Source organism: Eretmochelys imbricata, chromosome 1 (genome assembly GCF_965152235.1).
Source record: "Eretmochelys imbricata isolate rEreImb1 chromosome 1, rEreImb1.hap1, whole genome shotgun sequence".
Lineage (NCBI taxonomy): Eukaryota > Metazoa > Chordata > Testudines > Cheloniidae > Eretmochelys > Eretmochelys imbricata.
This window is the reverse complement of record NC_135572.1, coordinates 318,945,444-318,969,028: the sequence shown is the minus strand read 5'-3', so window position 1 is coordinate 318,969,028 and position 23,585 is coordinate 318,945,444. Positions and strand designations below refer to the sequence as shown.

The 23,585-nt window shown below is 38.0% G+C and overlaps 1 protein-coding gene across 2 annotated transcripts in view; it reads left to right on the top strand.

The window, feature by feature from the left end:
- Nucleotides 1-10,925, top strand: part of POT1 (protection of telomeres 1) — a 137,299-nt gene extending 126,374 nt beyond the window's left edge. For both annotated transcript variants that reach the window (XM_077834557.1, XM_077834547.1), the window contains 3 exons: nt 1,308-1,399; nt 6,471-6,576; nt 7,787-10,925. In XM_077834557.1, the coding sequence (XP_077690683.1) occupies nt 1,308-1,399; nt 6,471-6,576; nt 7,787-7,899 (311 nt within the window). In that variant the 3' untranslated portion in view covers nt 7,900-10,925. The remainder of the gene's footprint in view (nt 1-1,307; nt 1,400-6,470; nt 6,577-7,786) is intronic.
- The last annotated feature ends 12,660 nt before the right edge of the window (nt 10,926-23,585 follow it).

Sequence of the window (23,585 nt, the reverse complement as noted above, 5' to 3'; positions counted from 1 at the left end):
TTTGAATTCTAATTCTGCCCTCCAAAGTACTAGTAACCCCCTCCAGTTTAGTGTCATCCACAGATTTTACAAGCATGCTTTCCACTCCATTATCAAAGTCATTAATGAAAATATTAAATGGGACCAGACCCTGGACAGGCCCCTGCAGAACCCAATAGGAATCTAAAGCAGTATTCAAATATAAACCACACACAGACTTTCAATTGAAGATAGTCAGGAGAGTGTGTGATTGGAAAGTAGCTGCAATAATTATATAGATTAGATGCATAGTCTGACAGATGACATAGTTAATATCCATGGGAGAATGTACCTAGCCATTGAATTTTCACAGATGGGCTTAGTTAATTTCAGAGTACCGGTCAGGCAGCTTTTTTATTTGAGTAGAACTTGCCCAGGAATTTTAATTACATCATATGGAATAAATTGTTTTCCCATAGATAATATATTTCACCAAATATATTGCAGTATGTTAGTTTAGAACATGATCCTGTTGTCACTGAACCAAAGGCAAAACTCTCACCAATTTCAGTGGAAGATCAGGCAGAAAGAGATCCTAACACATAGAAGTTAGGATGTATGCAAATGTTTCCAACATTTTTACTAAAGAGAAAAGATGTACTTCGGAGCATTTTCTGTATTTTTCTAAACTCCTGAGCAAAACTGAATTTCCATTCTAATGTGGTACTCTATATGTAAATCTTTCTGGGCATCTCATTTAACCTGCAACACAAAATGTTTTCACTTAGTGTATAATAACATTGTCATGAATCATATATGTAGTGCTATGTGAAATTTTTAGTGAAAATACATGCTTCACTGAAAAAATGCAGATTTGCTTCAACCAAAACAATCAGCAAATTCAAGTAGATTTTGGTGATTTTTTTTGTATTGGTGGGAGGAGAAAGGAAAAAAACAACTTTTCATTTCAGAAATGCCTTTTGTTTTGGAATTTCCCTCAATTTTATATAAAAATAAAAACCTTGAAATCAAAACAAAATGTCTGGTTTTAGATTGAATGAAACATTTCCATTGTTTGCTTAAAAAAAAAACTTGAAAATTTTTTGTTTCAACCTGAAAAGATTTTGTTGTTTATTTTTCAGTTCAGTGTTGAACTGAAAGATCTGTGATTCGCACAGCTCTAATTATTAATCCACAACCACCACCTGTCCAAGTATCTAATTATATTTTAAAATTATGATCTTACAATAAGTCACATCATTAAAAGCAAGTCATTTCAATTACCTTGTGTTGTGATAATTTTGTCTTGAGTTCTCAGTACCTAACGCAAAAATTTTTTCCCACACTAGTTTTAGGTATTGAGCCACTCCAGTATGTCTTTGTTATGAAGTTTACACTTGATGATGGCACAGGAACACTGGATGCATACCTCTTTGATTATGTAAGTAAACAGAGGGTAAATAGATGATGGTTCTTGTTAAGTATCGTCTCAGAGATGTATGCATGTATATATGAATTTGTACATTCTCTTTGTCATATGCAGTGTTTTAAAACAAACTATTATAATGAATGTACAAATTATTAGCACTATCCTTTGATGAAAATGCTGTTTAGGTCAATACTAGATAAAAGGTAAAATGGGAGAAAAATGTGTGTTCAAGTCTTAAAATGGACTGAAGAGAGGAACTAGAGTGGCAGTTGTGGACACCCTCCTGCTTCCCCCCACCAGGGCACAACCTGGACTGTGGGACTGGTATGTCCCCTTTAACACTCTGGATCAGGAGACTCTTACACTGCTCTGCTAGTAACTAGCAGCTCCTTCTGGCTTTGCTGTCACATAGCCATTAGCACATGAGGGCACACCCAAAGTTACATGCAGGCTTTCACAGCCTGTCATGACCTATACATAGGGAGACCCCAGCAAATCCCCAGGGCCCAGTCTTGCACGCCAAAAATGTACCATCTTGTGCTGATTAAGAAGGTCTTGAGCAGTATAAGCTCATTAATTAATTCACCACTCCTTCAAAGGATAGTGGATGTGCCCCAGACTTTATAATTTGAGCAGATGCCCCGAGCTCTATAGACAAATTCATTGGTAAAGATAAAGAATTAAAATAAGTTTATTAACTACAAAAAGATAGATTTTAAATGATTATAAGTTGTAAGCATAGAGATCAGAGTTGGTTACATAAGAAATAAAAGGGAAAATCAAAGTTTAAATCATAAACTTTATCAGACTAAGCAAGAGTTGAATCAAGCAGTTTTTCTCATCCCACTCAAAGTTGCAAGCAGTTCACAGTTCTTAATACACAGGCTGAACTCCCTGCTCAACCTGGGACCAATTTCCTAGTTCAAAGTCTTTTCTGCCAAATGTTCTTGTTGCCTTCAGAGTAGGTGGGGAGGAAAGAGGCAGACTCTTAATGCCACTGTCCCTTATTTTATATGCTCAGTTCATGTGTCTGAAAAAATACTGGCTCAAACGTGGAGTCAAGCATCACCAGTCCTGATACCTTGCTGAGTCACTGAGTTAAGCAATCCCCATTATGTAGAGCTTGAGCAACTGTCTCTTACTGAATTGTAAATCTCTTGTTTGAAATTCCCTTGCTGGTCAACGGGTAGGGAGGGTCGTTTAACACCCATCTGGGTGTGGGTCACCCCCTTTGTTGCCACTGGACAGCTTGCTATGGGCGTCTCCTACACTCACAACATATTTAAGTAACAACCATATAGCAAAATCTCATAATTCTATATACAACGATGATATACATATTTTGACAGAACAATGAGTTTCAGCAAATCATGAGTTTTCATAGGATATCTTACAAGACATTCTTGGTACAAAATATAACCATACACAAGTGGTGAATATGTGGGTTACAGAGTGCTATTTTGAAGTACAATATGTCACAGGTATACAGCATTCTGTGTTTCCACAAAGTCCCTGGTTGAGCTGGCTGAGTTTCTCTCTGTCATGGTGTTAAATCACCCTGTCTGATTGCTTTCAATCTGATCATTGAGAGTGACTATTTTGGGAGGTTAGCTCAGGATTTTATGACTACTCTGACAACTTGAAATTAGATGAAGGTTTCTAACCATCAGAGGAGTGAGGTTTTGGAATAGCCTTCCAAGGGAAGCGTTGGGGTAAAAGACCTATCTGGCTTTAAGATTAAACTTAATAAGTTTATGGAGGAGATGGTATGATGGGACAATGTGATTTTGGCAATTAATTGATCTTTAAATATTCATGGTAAATAGGCCCAATGGCCTGTGATGGGATGTTAGATGGGGTGGGATCTGAGTTACTACAGAGAATTCTTTCCTGGGTTTCTGGCTGGTGTATCTTGCCCATATGCTTAGGGTTCAGCTGATCGCCATATTTGGGGTCAGGAAGAAATTTTCCTCCAGGGCAGATTGGAAGAGGCCCTGGAGGTTTTTCGCCTTCCTCTGTAGCATGGGGCACGGGTCACTTGCTGGAGGATTCTCTGCTCCTTGAAGTCTTTAAACCATGATTTGAGGACTTCAATAGCTCAGACATAGGTGAGAGGTTTATTGTAGGAGTGGGTAGGTGAGATTCTGTGGCCTGCATTGTGCAGGAGGTCAGACTAGATGATCATCATGGTCCCTTCTGACCTTAATAACTATGAATCTATATAAACTCTGTTTCCTTACTGGGTAGATTCTAGCCAAAGCCATATAGCTGTCCATCCTCTAAATCTAGTTGTTTGATCTAAAGGTCTGGGTAATGGGGCTCTTGCTTGTCATGAACTGACTAGTGCCTCCTAGGTTTTATTCATCTAGCCTCCAAATAAATGTTAGTCCCTGCTCTAGAAAGATTGTTTGTCTTACCTAAACACTTGGTCTCCACATTTAACATAAGATTATACATTCACTCTTTGTGACTTTACAGACTTTGCTTAAATTACATGTCTCCGTTTCCCAATTTTCTAAAATAGAAATGATATTGGCCTGCCCATGGGAATGTGAGGGATTAACTAAATGATTCTAAAGTGCTATGTAAATATGCAATATTATTTTTCATATGCATATGTAATAGATGTATTACTTTGTGGAAGTAATGGAAAATCCTATTTCATATGCTCATGATGGCAGAGTTAAATTAGTTGTGAGTACTCTGCATGTCCTAGATTTTGAGTAGTTGGGCCTTCATGTTTCATTTAGATAGTTGTTTGTACTCAATAGACATTTGTTTTAGCTGTCCTTTCGGTTGTTGCATACCTGCTGATAATTTCAGGTAGGAATGTAAATGTTAAGAAGTATGAGGACTTTGATAAGATGAATAGATGCTGATAATACCAATCTAATGTAACATTATATTTGTAATGTATTACACAGCAGCTTTGGAATTATCTAAAACAAGTTGGGCTTTTTGATCCCTGTGTTTCACAGCTTGCAACATCCTCACCTCAAATACATACAAATTAATATAGAAATATATTTTTACCCACTGTGTCAAGTGACAATCAGGGGGCAATATTTTCCCATTTCTTTAACACATTCTGTATAACAGGTTAAAAGGCTCTTCTCGTAAAATATTAAGGTCTTTAGCTGCAAAAGGAAGCTGAAGCCCAGCAATCCCCACTTTCTCCTCTTCTTTCCTTTCCACGGCCCCTCTCCCCTTCTTTGAAAGCTGTTCTTCTAAATTGAGAAACTAATCTGGGGGAGCTGCTGAGTGCTACAGCTGAGCTTCAGGGGGAAAAGGTAGTTTTCTTTTGAAGTGTTACCTGCACTTCAAAAGGAAACTGCCACTTTCCTCTGCTCAGACTAAGGTGCTCCAACAGTGCTTGAGAAGAACCTGGGCTGCTTTGAATTGTGACTTTAAACTAGCTTCCAATCAGATTTCTATAGTCATGCTCCCAGTTCATTTTCTTAACCTGATTGTCTGAGTTAAAGGAGCTGGGGAGAAGAGTCAGCAAAAATTATGGTATGGTAGCGGGAAGGACTTCGGAGGTCAGAGGGAGTAATCTTAAATTGTCCCTCTCTGACATGTCCCCATCTTTTGGTCATTTTCCATTAGATTTCTAGTATAAAAATTAGAGTGAGGAGAAAGTGTTCCCACATTAGTTCTTTTAAGAGAAAGCATGAGTTGAAAATGTGTCTCTTTTGCCGTAAACGGTTGTTCTTTAACATTTATATTATAGTGCCATCTAGAGGTCAGCCAGAAAGGACCCCATTTTGCTAGGTGACACATCAGCGGGGCTCCAGGGAGAAAGAGAGATGAGGTTGGCCAAGAAATGTGGGGGAAAGAGGAACAAAATGAAAGTCTGGTCAAAGTTATGTTAAAATAATTATGCTGTAGTGAAAATTGTTGGGAGTAGGTGTTATACAGTTCCCCTACTCTTTTATTTCATCATCTGCTTGAGCTACTCTTTATAGTGGGAGGATAAATTGTGTAAAACCCACCCACATGTCTTTTCAAACAGAAGAATGAAATTCAAAACAAGAGTTCTACTTGCATAGGTTCAGATTCCGACACCCTTACTCCTGTTCACCTCCCTTAATCTTGAGGAGTAAGTGGTATTTTATGCCTCAGGATTTCCATTCATAGCAGTGGGACTATTTGAGGTGTAAGGTTGAATTTAAATAAGGATAGCACAATCCTGTCTATAATTTCTGTCTGTTTGTCTATCATACTTATATGGCCCCCATCACTATAGTATCTAGAGCTGGGCAACTGGGTTGGGGGGGGAGGTATTATTTTTGCCAAAAAAAAAAAAAAATGCATTTTGGGGGCTCTGAAACTATTCACAAATTCGTGATGAATTTGTCAAAAAGTTTTGCCCGAAAAAAAGAAAATAAAAATGTTTTTTCGAAAAGTCAAATTTTTTCATTTCAACCATTTGAAAATATTGTTTTGACTTTGTTTCAAAATGTTTCATTTTGAAAATTTTGAAATATCTTTTTGACTTTTCATTGTGAAATGATGTTTCATTTTTAAATTTTGTGCAGTTAAGAAAACCCATATAAAATGGTGAAAAACACCCAAAGCTGACTGAATCAACACTGATTACAAAAAACTAATCATCTTGTGTCAACCTAAAACATTTTAATTGGTTCAAAACAGAAAAAAAAAAATGAAAAACTGAATTTCAGTTTGAATCAAACCAATTTGTTTTTTCACATTTTTTGAGTCAGCCCCCTGCCAACTGAAAAATCTATTATTCACTCAGCTCTAATAGTGTTTGAGCACCTCACAATCTTTATTGGATTTATCTTCATGCAGTATGTGTGTTAGTAAGGCATTAATGCACTTTTTTGGTGGTCTAAGTCATTGCGCATACTACATGTCTCAGGGTTAATGCCCTACTCGTGCATGTTCTGGTTTGTTTCTAGCTGTATTTGGATCATTTTAAAAACACAGAACTGAATATATTGCTCCCTTTTGTCATTTTAGTCTCTTCATAAGATTCAAGAGCTTTCTAAAATGACACTAACTAATGACATCCTGATTTATTTTTCTCTTCTTTTCTCCTCAAACCCTTCCCTTTCCTCAGGAAAAGTTTTTCCAGATTCCTGCCTCCGAAGTCCTTACTAGTAGTCTTCTTCAGGAGAAGATGGAAATGATCATGAATATACTTTGTCCTCCAGGAACAAAACTAGGTCAGCTGTCACTTTTTGTAATCTGCTACTATATATGTAAAGTTAAGCTGTATTCACCATTAATTTATTATAAATATGATGAGAGCACAGACCAAATTCAATACTACAGAATTGTAAGGAAATTGTTACTTTTGTTTAGTGTAATATGTTTGGTTTGTCCTTTTTTAAAAAAGGGGCCTTTGGGAACAGGAGTAATAATTCAGTCCCTAAAAGGGTAATGAGGGTGTGCAGCTGTTCACTCATGTTGGCATAGATTCAGTTTGGTATGTATATATACATGTCGAGGCAGAGCTAGATGTGTAATTCACATTTATATGGAAGTTAACCAAAAGACCTTTATTTAAAATGTCACAGAAGCATAGTGACAATTGATAGAGAATTCAGTCTGAGCCCCTCACTTTAGGCCAGATTCTTCCATTGAATGCACATAGAATGTTGGAGTACCCTTTCCTGTGGGAAATCCCTGTGGAAAGTGACTCAGGGTAAGGAAATCTTCATGAAGATCCCATCAGAGTTCCTCTGAGCATTTCATTTGGGGGCCCAAAATGGAAGCGTCCATTGGGCTGTCTGAACAGAACTGTTTGTCTTTGCCATAGCTCTGGCCCTTAGGAGCCTGTTTCCTCACAGTTTTCAGAGTAACAGCCGTGTTAGTCTGTATTCGCAAAAAGAAAAGGAGTACTTGTGGCACCTTAGAGACTAACCAATTTATTTGAGCATAAGCTTTCATGAGCTACAGCTCAAGTGAGCTGTAGCTCATGAAAGCTTATGCTCAAATAAATTGGTTAGTCTCTAAGGTGCCACAAGTACTCCTTTTCTTTTTCCTCACAGTGCAAGTCCAAAGCACCCAGGCACCTTTGTCCCTGGGGACCTTCTTCCACCCAGTGCAGTGGGTGTTCCATGGAATAGAAATTATATCCCTAGGCTACATTATCTTCTCCAAGTACAATCCTTTGGTGAGAACAGAGGGAGAATAATGATACAGGTCCCACTCTGCAGCCTCCTCCCAGGTGGCTCTCTGTACCAGCAGAGAGGAGAAGCATTTCTCAATGGGGACTGATCAACCCCTTCTGTGCATAAGAAACTTCAAAATCCATTTTCAGTCAGCTGAAATATGTGTTAGTGTTCCTAGTTAAAGGCTGTGTTAAAGTTCCACTTTTCTTATAAGAGCTGGAAATACTATCAAAATGTGTAATTTGTTTTTGATTTGCAGATGACTTGCCATGGTTGGAATGCTTCATCAGGTCTTATAATGTCAAAGATGGAATGGAACAGCAAGTTTGCTATCAAATTTTTGACACTATGGTTGCTGAAGATGTTATCTAGTGATATGTATTGCAATTTAAGAGACATGCAATTTATTGACATTGATTACAAAAAAGTTTTGAAGCTATAAACACCATAAAAGGTTTTGTATAACATTTAATGTATCATGTTCTGTGTTGAGAAAAATTAATCAGGAAAACAAATGCCTTTTTCTGCATCTCACTTGTGAATGAAGGTTTTAGCTCTTCTGTTTCTGAATTAAAATTAATTGGACATATGCTAAGAGGTATTTATTACTTGCTCTGGGCCCAACCCAGTGAGTCAAGTGGTAGCTGAGGTGCTCAGTACTTCATGGGATTGATCACTGCATGGTTGAAACTGTTAAAAGTGATTTAATATCCAAACATTCCAAGCTATTACGCAATTGAAAATTATCAATAATGTTACTAAACTCTGCTATGACTTACAGCATCGAATTTAAAGGAACATTGTAAAATGTAAACATGTTTTGTAATGTATGAAGAACAGTCAGCATGATTATGCTTTGTTTATTTACCTATTTTAATACAAAAGAGTGTGATTTGAGCACAGCTGTGGAAACAGGGCTCTTCCATTAACTTGTATTTCCTCATTTTATTCTGTACAAACCTATTTTAGGGTTCTGAAAAACCATGGGTTTTTTCCTTACTTTAATTTCTCATTGATATGTAGATTGTAGCAAGCTTTTCCTGCTGTCCTTATGTGTACAGGTAGTGTTACTGACCTCAGTGGAGCTATACTCATGAGTTAGAATTACTCATCTGGTTAAGAATCATAAAGTCAGGCCATAAAAGCAGGGATATTTAAAATATTAAAATAAATACTAATATTTATTAGATTGTAAGGATGGTAAAGTCAGACATATTTGGGACCATATCTGACATTGCTGCTCCTTTAAATTGTGTGTGTATTTGCAGAGGTTCTTGCACATAGTTTGGCTAAATTTAGTGTCCGATTATACTGTCTCGATTGTTTTTCTCTTTTATATAATTGGATTGGATGGCTAAATTTTAAGACAGCATTTTCAGGCCAACGAGTGACTAGTTGGCTACCACAGTGAAAAACATGCGTGCTCTTTTACCTTGCATTCTAATATTTGCCCCAAATTCAGAATAATTTTCTAGAGAATAATTTTAATGTAAAAATTCTTGTTAGGGGAATATGCTTCTTGTCATCAAGGTTAAAAAATTACATAACACTTGCACAGCGGACTTTTTTAAATGGAGTATGGAGATATTTAAAATAGTGCTAACAGTTGACTAGTACTTTGATACTAAATACAAATGATTTTACAGTGTTCTAAGAAATGATTAGTAGAATAAGCTATTATATCAACTTAGTTTCATACAAATATCAATAGATTTTGTGTGTTACTTTAAAAATCACTCTGAGCAATGGAAACAGTGAGCCATGAACCTAGAAGTTATATGCTTTATCAATTATCATGTGGGTAGAAGGTACATAACATTGGAAGCCGATGGTTCGCTTTCAAGGAGAGGAGAAACTGTCAGCCTGATTGAATGGGACCATCAGCTTGCCAAGCAAGGAAAAAAACTGGCAATAATTCTGAAAGCAGCTGCCTACCTACCCCTGGCCTGATGAGAGATACTGATAAGTGAATTATTTTTAAGACTTGAACACCTACTTGGGTGTCCAGATAATTTCAGTGGAATTTAACTCCTGAAGTGCTCATCCATAAGAAATATACAAGGGTTTGTTTGCTAGGTAATGGATAGTTTAATCACAAAAACTATAGAGCCAAACCTCTTTTGGAATAAGATTTGTATAGAAGCCTGTATTTCTGGTTGTGTTACATGACATCACAAACCATATTATGCACTGCCAGTCGCTGTTAGAAAGTAAGTGTTAAATTGTAAATGTTTTTTATATAAATAAAAAGTCATGTTCCTGTACATCATTGCAGGTATTAATAATATCTATTTTAAAGTAACCCTTTTGAAAAGTAATAGATCAGAATATATAAGGCTCACACTTCAGTGTATATTTGTTTTCACCATCTTCTAATGTGAAATGTGAGATTCTTGGCAGAACGTTTTCAAGTCATTTTATGATTGTAAATATGACACTTAAAGTTGTTTGGCTATTGAATATTGTAATATTCAGCTGATTGATAAACACAGTTTAAAATAATGTGCTCTTTTCTCACACTTAACTTTTGGATATCTATTCACAAACACTCTTTGCTGCCAATGGCCTCATCCAGCAAAGCACATTCTTATATAAGTTTGTTGAATTGGAACCCAAATAGTTAATTGTCTTACCAGATGTATTTTATTTGAGATTTTCAGTGCTCTTGGAAGATGTTGAATTTGTCAGAACCGAAGATCACGGTTCACAAAACTTGTCTCAATGTTGACCTGAAGGATCCTTCTATAGGGGTGATTGAGCTGTGTTCGATCTCCATGACTGTTTTATTCCTTAATGCTTCTGTGGAGACTGCCAACTTGGAAGCCAATTGGGATAGTAGTTTCTGTGATGCAGGCAGTTTTCAGTCTGATCTGAATTGAGAGCAGAAACTCACACCAACTTACTGTAGGCCACACCTGTTACAGTAATGACTTTCAGTCACTACCGACCTGGACCAGATACCATCTTCTGCACAGAAGCAAGAAATTCTATCTCCCATTTTCAGGCCCTTGGTCACATTTCTCTAGTTTCAAAACATATTTTAAAAATAAATCAAAACTGCCTTTCTGAATTGAGTGAATGAGATTGCTGAGATCCATCGATGTTATAGTAGCTATCCATAGAATTAATTTATTAAAGACATTTTAAAATGTTACGTTAACATTTTATATAATTAATATGGGAAAAATCAGAATGCTTTGAAAGGTGAATCTGATATCTGTGATTTCAAAGCTGATTAATGATTAACCTGTTGAATTGGAGATAATTCACCTCCCAATGACTTCATAAATATCTCCTTCAGTTACCTTTGGTAAATGAAATAACCAAACAATCATTCATTTTCTGATACAGCTGTAAAATTAACCTGAAAAGTTTTCAAAATAAATCACTTCTAAAAATGAAACCTACAGCGGTCTCTGAGTTGTGAAGAATATGTATTAAGGTTATAACAACCAACAAGAATGCACTTCTATGTAGAAATCCATGATTAAATCAAGTCTTCCTGACTAGTGATTTAAATCATGATTTAAATCAATTCCACCTTGATCAGATCTATTTTTAAAATACAGTATATTTTTAATGAGTGGGTTATAGTGTTCCATTTTGGGGTTCCGGTGATATGTAAACTACTTGAGTTGTACTCTTTGATTGACAGTGTTACCAGAATCCCTTCAATGAAGTTATAGTCCCTATAATTCACAGCTACTATTCAGTCAGTCTAATCAGTCTATAGAAATTACAGCTAAAAATGAACAGATCTGTGAAGATGTAAATCATTGTATACAAAAAGCCACATTTAAATTACTGACATTTTGCATACTGCATATATAGTAAACAGTATGGAACAAAATGCATATGCAGAAACAGGAGGAGTTGGCTAGTGCAAATGCAATTTAACAGCTTTTCAGATCAAAATTTCAGCTTTTTTTCAGACAGCTATGTAAGTGCTGTCATCCATATTTCCTCTGTAAAGATTAACTTATTTGCAAAGTTCAACCATTTAAGCTGCATCTGAAACTCAGAATATCTGAACATCCCTAACTCAAAAGTGGACAAATTTTGCAAACAAAGAAAGCATCTGGATGGAGGGCTGGTAACCAGTTTCAAGAATTTCAGATCTCTGGAATTAAAGACAAATGACCAAGTTACAGCAGCTTTTTTGAAACACCATTTTACACATGTATACGGAGAAGATAAACTATAACCATGTCAGAAACTATCCGTGTCCAATAAAGTAAAGCAGTTATGGTGTCAAGGAAACTCTTTCCTCCTTCTAGTCCACCCAGAACACTGCAGCACTGGTTCAAACACCCTTAAATCCCTCTTTTTCTGCTGTAAACAATTCAGCTTTTTCTCTACACCTTTAAGACACTTAGGGTCTGATCCTGGAGACTTGCTGCATGCAGGTGGACCTTTGTACCAATCAGAGTCCCAGTAACATCAGTGGAGTTTCACATGGGCCCATGGGTCTGCGTGTGAGCCATCGGATCTGTATCACATCTTTGCCATAATTTCCTCCTGTCCCTTTCACTGCTCCTTAAATTCCTTTCCTTTCTTACTTGCTGATCACTACATACCTGGAATAACCCTCATTCACATCTACTCCCCTCTCTGCCCACAGAAAAAACATATGACAAAGCCTCTCTCCAAGATGCTTACTATCTGAAGAGTGCACCATATTCTCTGTATTGGTTCTGTTCTTTTATTGTCCTCTGTCCTACTCACCACTGCATAGTGTAGCTCCTTTGAAATAAATAAAGTTAGACTGGGCATAATTGGAGTATTGCAGTGATGAAATCAATGGTTACTGAAGTTCTGTGGCTGCAGAATCCCCATAGAATGGACCATTCATCCCAGCTTAGACAAGAAATCCTCTCTCCTGTTGCAATCTTTTGCCTCACTATCTCTTTTCCAAGTCTCACTTCCTCCTCTCTTCCTCAGTAATCAAAGGATTTGTGGGAAGCATAAACAAAGGATTCCAAGTCTTCTGTGTGTCTGGTTCCTGCTATGATAAAAGGAGGTTAGCAATCACTCACTGAAGAGCTGCCATCTCAGATGTTTCTTTTATTCTTCATTTATTTCTTATTTATGTACCTGTTCCCTTTAACATGAGATGGTATGTGAATTTTAACAACAAGGAGTCTGGTGGCACCTTAAAGACTAACAGAGTTATTTGGCCATAAGCTTTCGTGGGTAAAACACCACTTCTTCAGATGATGTGCTTTTATGAGCACTGCAACCGTTTGTTATTAACTTGGGACTCTTCACTCTCTTCTAAATTTCTTCTCAGATTTGTTCTCAGCTCTATATATTATTTATTTAAAAACATTTTTGCTGTTAACAAGCATGTTATCTCTGGAGACAGAAATCCACAGTTTCAGAACTGCAAAACTAAGCATCTCTGTATGAAAGCAACACCATTTACTTAAATCAATCTACTCTCTGAATTGTGAGTTTGGTTTGGTTTTTCGTGCTGTTGCTACAAGTAACACCTAAGAGCACTATAACTTGAAAGATACTAAAGAGAGGAATAATTTTTTTCCCCTTCCAGGTTGTTAATGCATTCGATAGCACCTTGCACACCAGTGCTCTCTCCATTTCCCCTCCATAGTCAGTTTCGCCTGGTGTTTGTGTGGGTCCCTCCCACAGCCATGGGGGAGACAAAAACATTTTTAAACATGGAAAATCTGGTTGTAAAACCACAAAATTTCACAGGGACACTTAGAGGCAGGGGCCGTATCTGAAATCACCTTCATATTTCAATTTTAGATTGACAATGTCTTTTTAATCTTTGATTGCTTGTGTCTGTTTAAATATGGGCCTTATTTTTATTTGAAAATAGTAATTGTTTCTTGGTGGTTTTTTAATGTAGTATCTAGTTTAAAACTGATCCAGTTTTCTTGAGTTCCTATGAAAACTGACAGTGCATTTTCCAAAATACAATCTCTTAATCCAAAAGTCTTGGTGCAAAATTGCTACACATTTTGATCTCTATAATTTGATCAGTACGTTGACTACCTCTTTAAAGACTATTCCTATCCATTACTAAACTGTCCCCTTTTAAGAAGTTTGTAGCCACGGTGCAGTTTCCTTAGATCGAAGGTTCACATCCACAATTGGTCAATTCAGTCCGTATTCTTAAATGTAATCTTGGATTCCTTAGTGATGCTGAGCACCCACATTGCAACAGCTATGAGTAATGCTTTCTACTATATCAAGTGGCTAGGGGAAATTGTCCCATCTAGTGGACAAAGACCTGGCCTCACTTACTCACACCTTCGTCACCTCTCAGGCTGTATTACAGCAATGTAATATACATGGGCACAAAACCTTCAGCATTTGAGAAACTACAATCTGTACAAAACACAGCAGCACATCTCAGTAACACAGGCTACCACGAGCACATCACATCTGTCCTCTGCTTGCTACACAGAATTTAAAATCAAGTTCAAAGTCTCAGTCCTCTTCAAAGCACTCCATGGCCTGGGCACAGGATAACTAAACGACCATTTAAAGCTCCATGATGGGGACCGTGGTCGACAACTTCACTCCTCGGTACAGTGGAACTTTCAACAATAAGCATGACGTTTATCTGTGCTGGAGACATACCCTTCTCTGAGGGTGGTCTGCAACCGTGAAATGAACTTCCCCTGGAACTAAGGATTATCACAAAGTTCACCACTTTCTACTCCAACTGTAAGATGCATTTCTTTGATCTTCCCTTCTCTAATATAAAAACATAGCATGAATATTTATTTAATAAATAAAAACCCTACCAAAACAAGACACTTCACTGCATAATCATCTCCCTCTGGAAAAAGGATAAGAGAACAAATATTATGTGACAGATGCATAGTCATGTTGCTTAATGCACTACAGGAAGGTGCCCAGATGCTACAGTAATGAGCACAGTGTACAAACCCAGAAAAAAAGTATAGTTTTAGAGACGGTATTAAAATCTATTTAGAAGTCAGTACTATTTCTTTGCACACCATCCGTGGAATTTGTATCTTTGTAACAATCTCCTATAAAAGGGTCAGTTTACTTCTCCTGTAAGTGTTAAGTTGACTATGGACAAAATTCTGAGCAGAATTAAAATGTAAAACCCCTTCACTGAATATAAAAACTCTTTCACCTTGCCAACTATTATAGTCTGTTACCAGTCTGTCACTTCTCTGACAAGGACTTGGTCACACAAGGATTACTTATAAAATGCCCTTTCATAGAAAGCATCTCAAGGCATAGTAAAAATAGGAAATTTTCAAAGCTCATTCCTCTAGGACTTGAGGAAAACATGAATGTCTTTAGCCTACTTTTCAATCTGGGCAAAGAGGTATCTAATCTTATACAAATGGGCAGCAAATTCTCATGCTTTTGAAACACATTTCAAAGAGGTTGTTAGACCAGGTACTGTTATCTTCAGTTTAAATGTTGAGAACGCTGATTAACATGGGTCAGAAGAGCACAAGGTTGGGATGGAAGGTCAAGCCCACATATGGTAACTCAGAAGAATTTTGAAATTTATTCAGAAATGCAGGGAACTGATACAATGACTGGAAATCTGGGGCGGGTGGAAATGTGATATTTTCTGCTTGCTAATTAGCTTTGTTAGAGAATTCTGGACTGGCAAGCTTGTTTTTAAACATGTTCACCTACTTAGGTGATGAGGGCCATAAAAGTACTTGGTTAACTAGAATTTAGAATCCATGAAAGGTACTGGATTGACAATCCTAAAGACTGATCTTATCTGTGTACAGAACAGATCAAGCTTCTACTCCTGGGTATTTAGGGTCTCCATTCCCATGCAATGGTTGGCGTCCCTGCATAGATTGTCAGCAAGGGTGTCAATTGGTCACCAGCTGTGGTTTGTGTCATATAGACACATCTACTAGGCATTGAACTGAAACAATCTATCTATTCATCATAATCCACTGTAAAGCTATCAGTTGGTGACACCTTTGGGTTACTTACTGATTTAGATTGGCAGTCTGAATCCAGCAGGCAAGGAAAAAATGCTGAATATTTCACCAACAATTGCTTTAGCCATGTTTTTCTCCCATAAACCCCTGTTGTTTAAACTTATTGAGGAAGACATAATGTTAGAAAAATACAATGGTCAGCCTTGGTTGAAATGAAAGCCTGCATCAGCTCCATAATACAAGAAGTTAAGGAAGAGTTTGTGAATGTTTACCAGATGGTGGATGGAATCGTTCTCCATCTGGTTACAACATGACTTGGTTAGCTAAAAAATATCTCAATTTCATGGTCAGGTAAAGGAGATGATGGAGGCAGTAACTAGCAGCTAATGGGAAATGGTAATATGATCAGTTTTATTAGAATTAAACATCTTAAGGGGTTTGATGCAATAACAGAATGGAACAATAATAATACTTATAGAGCACTTTGAAAACATTAAAGCAAGAGGGCAGGTATGTTGAACATTATCTGCATTCTACAGATAAGGGGAAACTCAGGCACAGAGCTGTTGTGATTCAGGCAAAGTCACATAATAAATCGGTGTCAAGGCTGGGAATAGAGCCATATTTCCTGTCTCCCAGAGTCTGAGACTCTGCTGCCTCCCACAGTGTCAACATATGATATCGTAATTTTGATTTATAAAAAGTACCTGTCTGAGACACTGTATCTTCTCATGGTCTGGAGACGAGTACACAGATGAAGCTTAGCTCATAGGTGAAAATAAGGTTGGTTTTCTCTATCGTTCCCTGGTAGATATCACAAAGTCACCTGAACATGTCCCACAATTTAGTATGATTAGCATCTCACTCAAGTGGGGCTAGGAAAGGTGTGTGAAAGGGGTGATTCCTTCTTTTTTGGAGAGTGAAAATTAATGTGAAGTATCTTGTCACATAGCTTTACATGGGTGTCTAATTTCTCTGCCTTCAGAAAGTAGATTTTCTAGTAAAATTTTTGGGAGGCTGAAATTTATTCACAGTGAATCATGTGAATAAAAAGCCTCTTTCACCCAAAAATTCGTACGTAAAAATCTTGGCGGGGACTGGGGGTGGCTCCCCAGAGCCAGATAAGCACCTCTACCCACCCAGTAAATTTTGTACCTAAAAGGTGTGTGTGCATGCAAAGGAGTTGGTTGTGACTGGCAGTGTAAAGGGACCTTAGTGTAATTGAGACTCTGGCTCTTCTGTGTAGTTAGTTACTAAAACACTGCCATTAGCAGCCGAGATTATTTCTGACTTTTGGTAAAGAACCATACATGGAAAAAAAAAACAGTAGTGTAATATTTTGAAGAGTAAACCAGAAGAAGGGTTTTGTTAACCCAGATATTCTACTCTGTTCATTTAGGGATCGGTGCCCGCATTAAATGAACAGAAATGAGGTTTTGGCAAAGGCAAATGTGTTTGGTTATGGTCATAAATGGTTTGATTTCCCAAATTAAGAAATGAAATACCATCTAGCAGAAATATTAAGTATTTTACCTTAGATGTGTTTTCAGACATCTTAACACATTATTAAATACTTATGGGCACATTCTCCCTCTTAATGTGCACACATAACTCTGACTAATGGTAACCGGCATTAATGGAACTTAGACATTTCCATTAAGTGAAGAATTTAACACGTAGGGCCTAATTCCACAAATAACCCATCTGTCTTGCACTGTGCAGAAACCAGAAAGATAATGGTAGTGTTAAATCGAGCCCTTAGAAATGAGACAGTCCACCACAACCCAACCGTGAGTCATGAGTTGGCATTACTATCCATTAGTTTGTCTAGTGCTATGTGAGATGCAAACTGAAGCCAAGGGCTTTTAATAACCTAGAAAACTGATACTTCATCACAGTTGTCTTTTAATCTTCCCGAAGACTAAAAGCAGCCCCAAAGGTATGCATATTAAGAGAGGAAATGTTTTCTTTAGGCACAAAAAGATAAGGTAAAAGTGGAGAAAGTTCTCTGCCATTCTCACATGACTTGAGTGATTTCATCTTCTATTTTATCTATAGAGCCCATCACACTATAAGCACTTCCCTCATAAATGAACTTTTCATAGCAAGGGTTCTAGTTGACCTGGGCATGAAACAGTTTGTTCATCTCTTGAAAATTTTTGAGATTTCAAAAAAAATTGCTGTTCCACATTGTGAACTCCAAAAGGTCTTGCGTTTATTCCAATGACTCAACTTCATGTCCCTGCTCCAAATCAAACAGACCAGGAACTTAAACCTGAGTCTCCCAGCTCTTGGATGAATGACCTCACCACCATGCTATGGGCTACTTTAGGAGAGAGTGTGTCAATCTTTCCTGTTGTAGCTGTTCCACTTTGTATAAATAATTAAATATTCATTGGGTGAGAGAGAAGGCAATAGCAACTGATTCTATAGTCCAGCAGTTACAGCACTCACCGGGTTCAAGTCTATATTGTTTGCGTGCACTCAGCTTACTGAGCAACCCACATCACTCTCCATCCTCTTCATTCTTTATCATTCCCCCAATTTTTGTGTCATCTGCAAACTATATCAGTGATGATTTTATGTTTTCTTCCAGATCATTGATAAAAATGTTAAATAGCATAAGGCCAAGAACCGATCCCTTGTGTGACCCAGCTCACTCAATGCTTCCCCGTTTGCAATTGCATTTTGAGACCTATCAATTAGTCAGTTTTTATTGCCTGTAATGTGTGCCATGTTAATTTTATATCTTTCTTTTTAATCAAAATGTCATGAGGTATCAAGTAAATGCCTTACAGAAGGCTAAGTATATTACTTCAGCACTATTACCTTTGTAAATCAAACTTGTACTCTCATTAAAAAAGAGAAAGTTAGTATGACGGTCTATTTTCCACAAACATTAATTATATTATCCTCCTTTATTTTTTTTTTTATTGATCGAGTCCCATATCAGCCACTCCAGTATCTTGCCTGAGATTAATGCAGTTACCCAGGTCTTCCTGTTTAACCTTTGTAAATATTGGCATAACGCTAGCTTTCCTCCAATCCTCTGGAAGTTCCCTGGCATTCCGAGACTCATTGAAAGTCACATTAATGGTCCAGTAAACTCCTAAAACAGCTTTTTTTAAGACTCTTGGATGCAAGTTATTTGGACCTACTGATTTAAAAATTACTTCAGTAGTTGTTGTTTAACATCCGTCTGAGATACTAGTGGAATGGAAAAGTGGCATTACTGTGTATAATATAACTGCATCATCTGTTTTCCCCAATACAGAACAAAAATATTCATGAAATATTTTTGCCTTTTCTGCATTATTATTGATAATTCTATAATTTCCATCTATTAATAGACCAATACCATTGTTAGAATTCTTTTTGTTCCTAAAATACTTTAAAAAAAACAACCTCCTTCTTATTGTCCTTAACTCTGGTGATCATAGATTTCTCCTTGTGTCTCTTTGCTTCCCATATCAAATTTCTACAGTTCCTAGCTTCTGATTTATAGTCATTTATAGTTATTACTGTCCACGTCCCCATTCTTCCATTTGCTATATATTATTTTTATAGCTGCCTTTACTTCCCCTCTAAACTAGTTTGCTTTTAACTAATATGGCCTTCTTCCTTGATAGTGGGATGGTGGCTTTGGGGGTATCTAGTAAGGTAAACAATTCCCACTTATCATTCACATTTTTCTGATTAAATTCTTCCTTCTAGATGATTTGGCTCATAATTGTTTTTCAGCTTTGTGAAACTGGCCCTTTCAGAGCGCCATATATATATATATAATATATAATTACTGGGCTGGACTTCACTCAGTTTTGAACATTATAAATATCATCAAGTCATGAGCACATGTACCTAAAGCTGCCATTAATTTTTAGTTCTATGAGCAGTTCATCTTTATCTGTCAAGTTAAAGGCCCTGATCCTGCAAAGGGAACCACACCAGAAAAGGTCCCATTTGCGTGACTTTCTTTGTAGGACTGATGTTGGGAACTTCACCATTTCTTTATTCAAAATTCCATGTTTCATACTATCTGTATGTAGTGTGTGTGTGTTAGGAATTGTTACCTCTCCAACCTCTTCCCTCCCAATCCTGTCTGAGGACATGCATCACATTAATAGTGAAGTTAGAATTGTATCCTGGATTATTGCTGTAAACAGAGTTGGCCAGGTTTTCAGAAGTTTTAAGGACCCACAGCTTCTGTTTAAAGGCAAGCAACCGAAAAATCAGATCTGTGTGCTTGAGTCTTCCACTGAACACATGGAAGCCAGATTCCTCAATGTGCAGCAACTACCATTCATGTGATTCTAAGGCTTTGATTCAACAAATTGTCCTAATTATTATGATGATGAATCGGCTCATTATGAAAATGTACAACTTGAAACTCTACTAGACATTTTACACAGATCTTGAGTGATGAGGAACATGAGACTATCCTAAATCCATGATTAACTCTAAAATTACACTTAATAATATAAAATCTACAATAAAGAGAGTACAAGTGCAAGAGCAAGTTTAAAAACATTTTTAACCACCCAGCCTTTTGAGATAGATTGCGCTTGTTGGTAATATTGTTTGCATCCTCCTGTAGTTCTTTAGGGGAAGAACATGGGTTTTCCATAATTAAGAACATGACTACTGCCAAAGTGGGTCAGACCAGTGTTGCATTTAGCCCATTCCCGTCTCTCCCTGTTTACAGTGGCCAGTACTGGAGCGTCAAAGCAAGTGTACAGAATGGGGCAGTTTTGAAAGATCCACCCCTATCTTCCCTGTCAAGCTTCTAGTAGGTAGAGGGCTACAGTTGCCATGAGCATAGGGTTGCATCCCTGACCATTTTGGCTAATAGCCATAAGTGATCCGATCCTCCATGATCTTACCTAGTTCTATTTTGAATTCAGTTATACTTTTGGCCATCACAAAATCCCATGGCAATGAGTTCCACAAGTTAATTGTGTAAAAAAAGTACTTCCTCTTGTTTGTTTTAAACATGATTCCCATTAACTTCATCAGGCAACCCCTGGTTTTTGTATTGTGGGAAAAGGTAAATAACACTTCTCTATTCACTTTTTCCACATCATTCATGATATTAGAGACCTCTATCATATTTCCCATTAATTCTCTTTTCCAAGCTTAACAGCCCTAATCTTTCCTTGTATGGAAGCCATTCCATACCTTTTATCATCTTTGTTGCCTTTCTCTGAACATTTTCAAGTTCCACTATATCTTTTTTGTGATGGGGTAACCAGAACTGGACACAGTATTCAAGGTGTGAGTGTACAATGGATTTAGATAGTGGCATTATGAGATTTTCTGTCTTATTTTCTATCTCTTTCCTAATGGTTCCTAATATTCTGTTAGCCTTTTCAACCACTGCTGCACGTTGAGCTTAAGTTTTCAGAGAACTAGCCATGGTGAGTCCAAGATCTCTTTCTAGAGTGGTAACAGTTAATTTAGACTCCACCATTTTGTATGTGTAGTTGGGATTATATTTTCCAATGTGCATTACTTTGCACTGATCAGTGTTAAATTTCATCTGCCATTTTGTTGCCCAGTCACATAGTTTTATGACATCCCTTTGTATCCCTTTGCGGTCAGCTTTGGACTTAACTATCTTGAATAATTTTGTATCATCTGCAAATTTTGCTGCTTCGCATACTTAAAGCAAATCTATGCACACATATGCAATAAAGTGCATTCCAGGACTTATGCCCTGAATTGTCACACCTGTTAAACGTGTTTAGATTTAATCACGAGTAATCCCATCTTTGTTCCGCAAAGCACTTATGCACTTCTTTACATCTTTTTGGATTTCAATTAGATTTACGCACGTGCTTAGTATTTTGCTGAGTCTGGGCCATATGAGTGACAGATCGAAACATAGATGATTTCCAGTCCCCTCAGGCTATTCTCTATTGGCTTGATGAGCAACCGAGAACAAAACATTCATGAACAGTTGCAGTGAGCTCTCAGCAGCAGTGGGGGGCTGGACTAGTGTTATTCTAAATGATCAGATCTAGATTTCAACCGGGTGTACATTATTTATAATATTTGGAAATTATAATGTTTACTTGACTTTTTTCCAGCCGTAGGCAGGTGATAGCAGTAGCATTTTAATTTTTATTTAAAACTTAGCATATAAGACAAAGTGAGAGACAGGAAAAACAACACAGTGGAGCAAGGAGGAAAATCCTGGCACAACAGTCCAAAAGAGAACACACATTACTCAGAAAATGCCTCTAGACAATCAGAGCAGCAAGCTTATTTCATTTTAATTTACTTAAGAGAATGAGGACACAGCCTGAAAATTGGAACAATCGTATTTGCTGGTTAGAAAGACAATCCAGTTTGAAGTACTAGTTGTTTGATGCCCATAGATAAGTAATCAGAAATGTCTTCTCAGCCTGGGGGTGGCGGCAGCAGCAGCGATCCCTTGTGGTCAATCTTTTTCACATGTTTTATTTTTCATGGACTGAAGACTCCGATTCTTGAGCCACATACTCATTGGCAGACATTGCAGGTGGTGTTGGAAGACAGGGTTGGGCCGCGATTGCTGCATAACTGTTGTCTTTCCTTTCTTTTCTGGCATTTCTCTGTGACCAGGGCAAGGCGATTTTCCGCAAAAGTGGACAAGTCTATCCTCTCCGACAAGTCTTCACCAGTTATCCCTATCCTGGGCTGCTGTCTCTCGGCGTACAGTGTCGATGCCACATCTCTTGATGTTTATCTTGAGGGTGTCTTTAAAGCGTTTCTTTTGGTCTCCTCGTTTCCTTTCTCCTTTGGTGAGTGGGGCATACAGGAGTTGTTTGGGTAAGCGTACATCAGGCATGTGCACACAGTGCCCGCTCCACCTCAGCTGGTGCTGGATAATCAGGGCCTCAACACTGAAGATGTCGGCCTCTGTGAGGACACTGACATTAGTGCGATGATCCTCCCACTTTATGATGAGGATCTTCCGAAGAAAGTGCTGGTGCTGATGTTCTAGGTTTTTCAGGTGTTTTCTGTAGGTCATCCAAATCTCACAGCCATAGAGGAGAGTTGGTATTACCACCACTTTGTAAACCAGGGGTCGGCAACCTTTGGCACGCAGCCCGTCAGAGAAATCCGCTGGTGGCCCAGGACAGTTTGTTTACCTGCAGCATCTGCAGGTTGGGCCAATCACAGCTCCCACTGGCTGCGGTTCGCCGTTCCAGGCCAATGGGGGCGGTGGGAAGCGGCATGGGCCGAGGGATGTGCTGGATGCCACTTCCCGCAGCCCCATTGGCCTGGAATGGCAAACCGCAGCCAGTGGGAGCTGCGAACAGCTGAACCTGTGGACACTGCAGGTAAACAAACCATCCTGGCCCACAGCGGATTTCCCTGACGGGCTGCATGCCAAAGGTTGCCAATCCCTGTTGTAAACTAACAGTTTAGTATGTGTTCTGATGTTGTGATTGTTGAACACCTGGCAAGATAGTCTGCCAAAGGCAAGGCTGGCACAGTGAATTCTGAGCTGAATCTCAACGCCTATGTCTGCCCTCTCTGAGAAATGGGTGCCAAGATAGGCAAAGTATTCTACATTTTCCAGTTCTTCTTTGTCGATATAGATCTTCCTTGCTGGGTCTGATGGTTGACCGGGAACTGCCTGATGGAGAAAGTTTGTTTTGCCGATGTTCAGAGTTAGCCCTAGGCTTTTGTAAGCTTCAGAGAAGCAATTAAGGGATGTTTGAAGATCCTCCTTTGAGCGTGCAACTACAGCATAATCATCTGCGCACTGGAGTTTGTTTATTGTTGCCGATATTACTGCAGTTCTGGCACGGAGATGAGAAAGGTTGAAGAGGTTGCAGTCAATCCAATATTGGATGCCAATGCCCTTTGGTAGACAGTCTCGGGTTAGTGTTTTCATAGCTGCTGAGAAAAGGGTGGCTGCCAGTACCATATATAACAAGACAAGAGATATTGCCGATATAACAAGATAAGAGCTCTGTGTAGATAAAATATAACAGGGCTGGGAAATATACTTAGAGTGTCAAAGCTAAATACAAGGTGGAACAGTTAACACCTCCTGAAGAAGAGCTCTGCGTAAGCTTGAAAGCTTCTCTCTTTCACCAACAGAAATTGGTCCAATACAAGATATTACCTCAGTCATCTTGTCTCCCT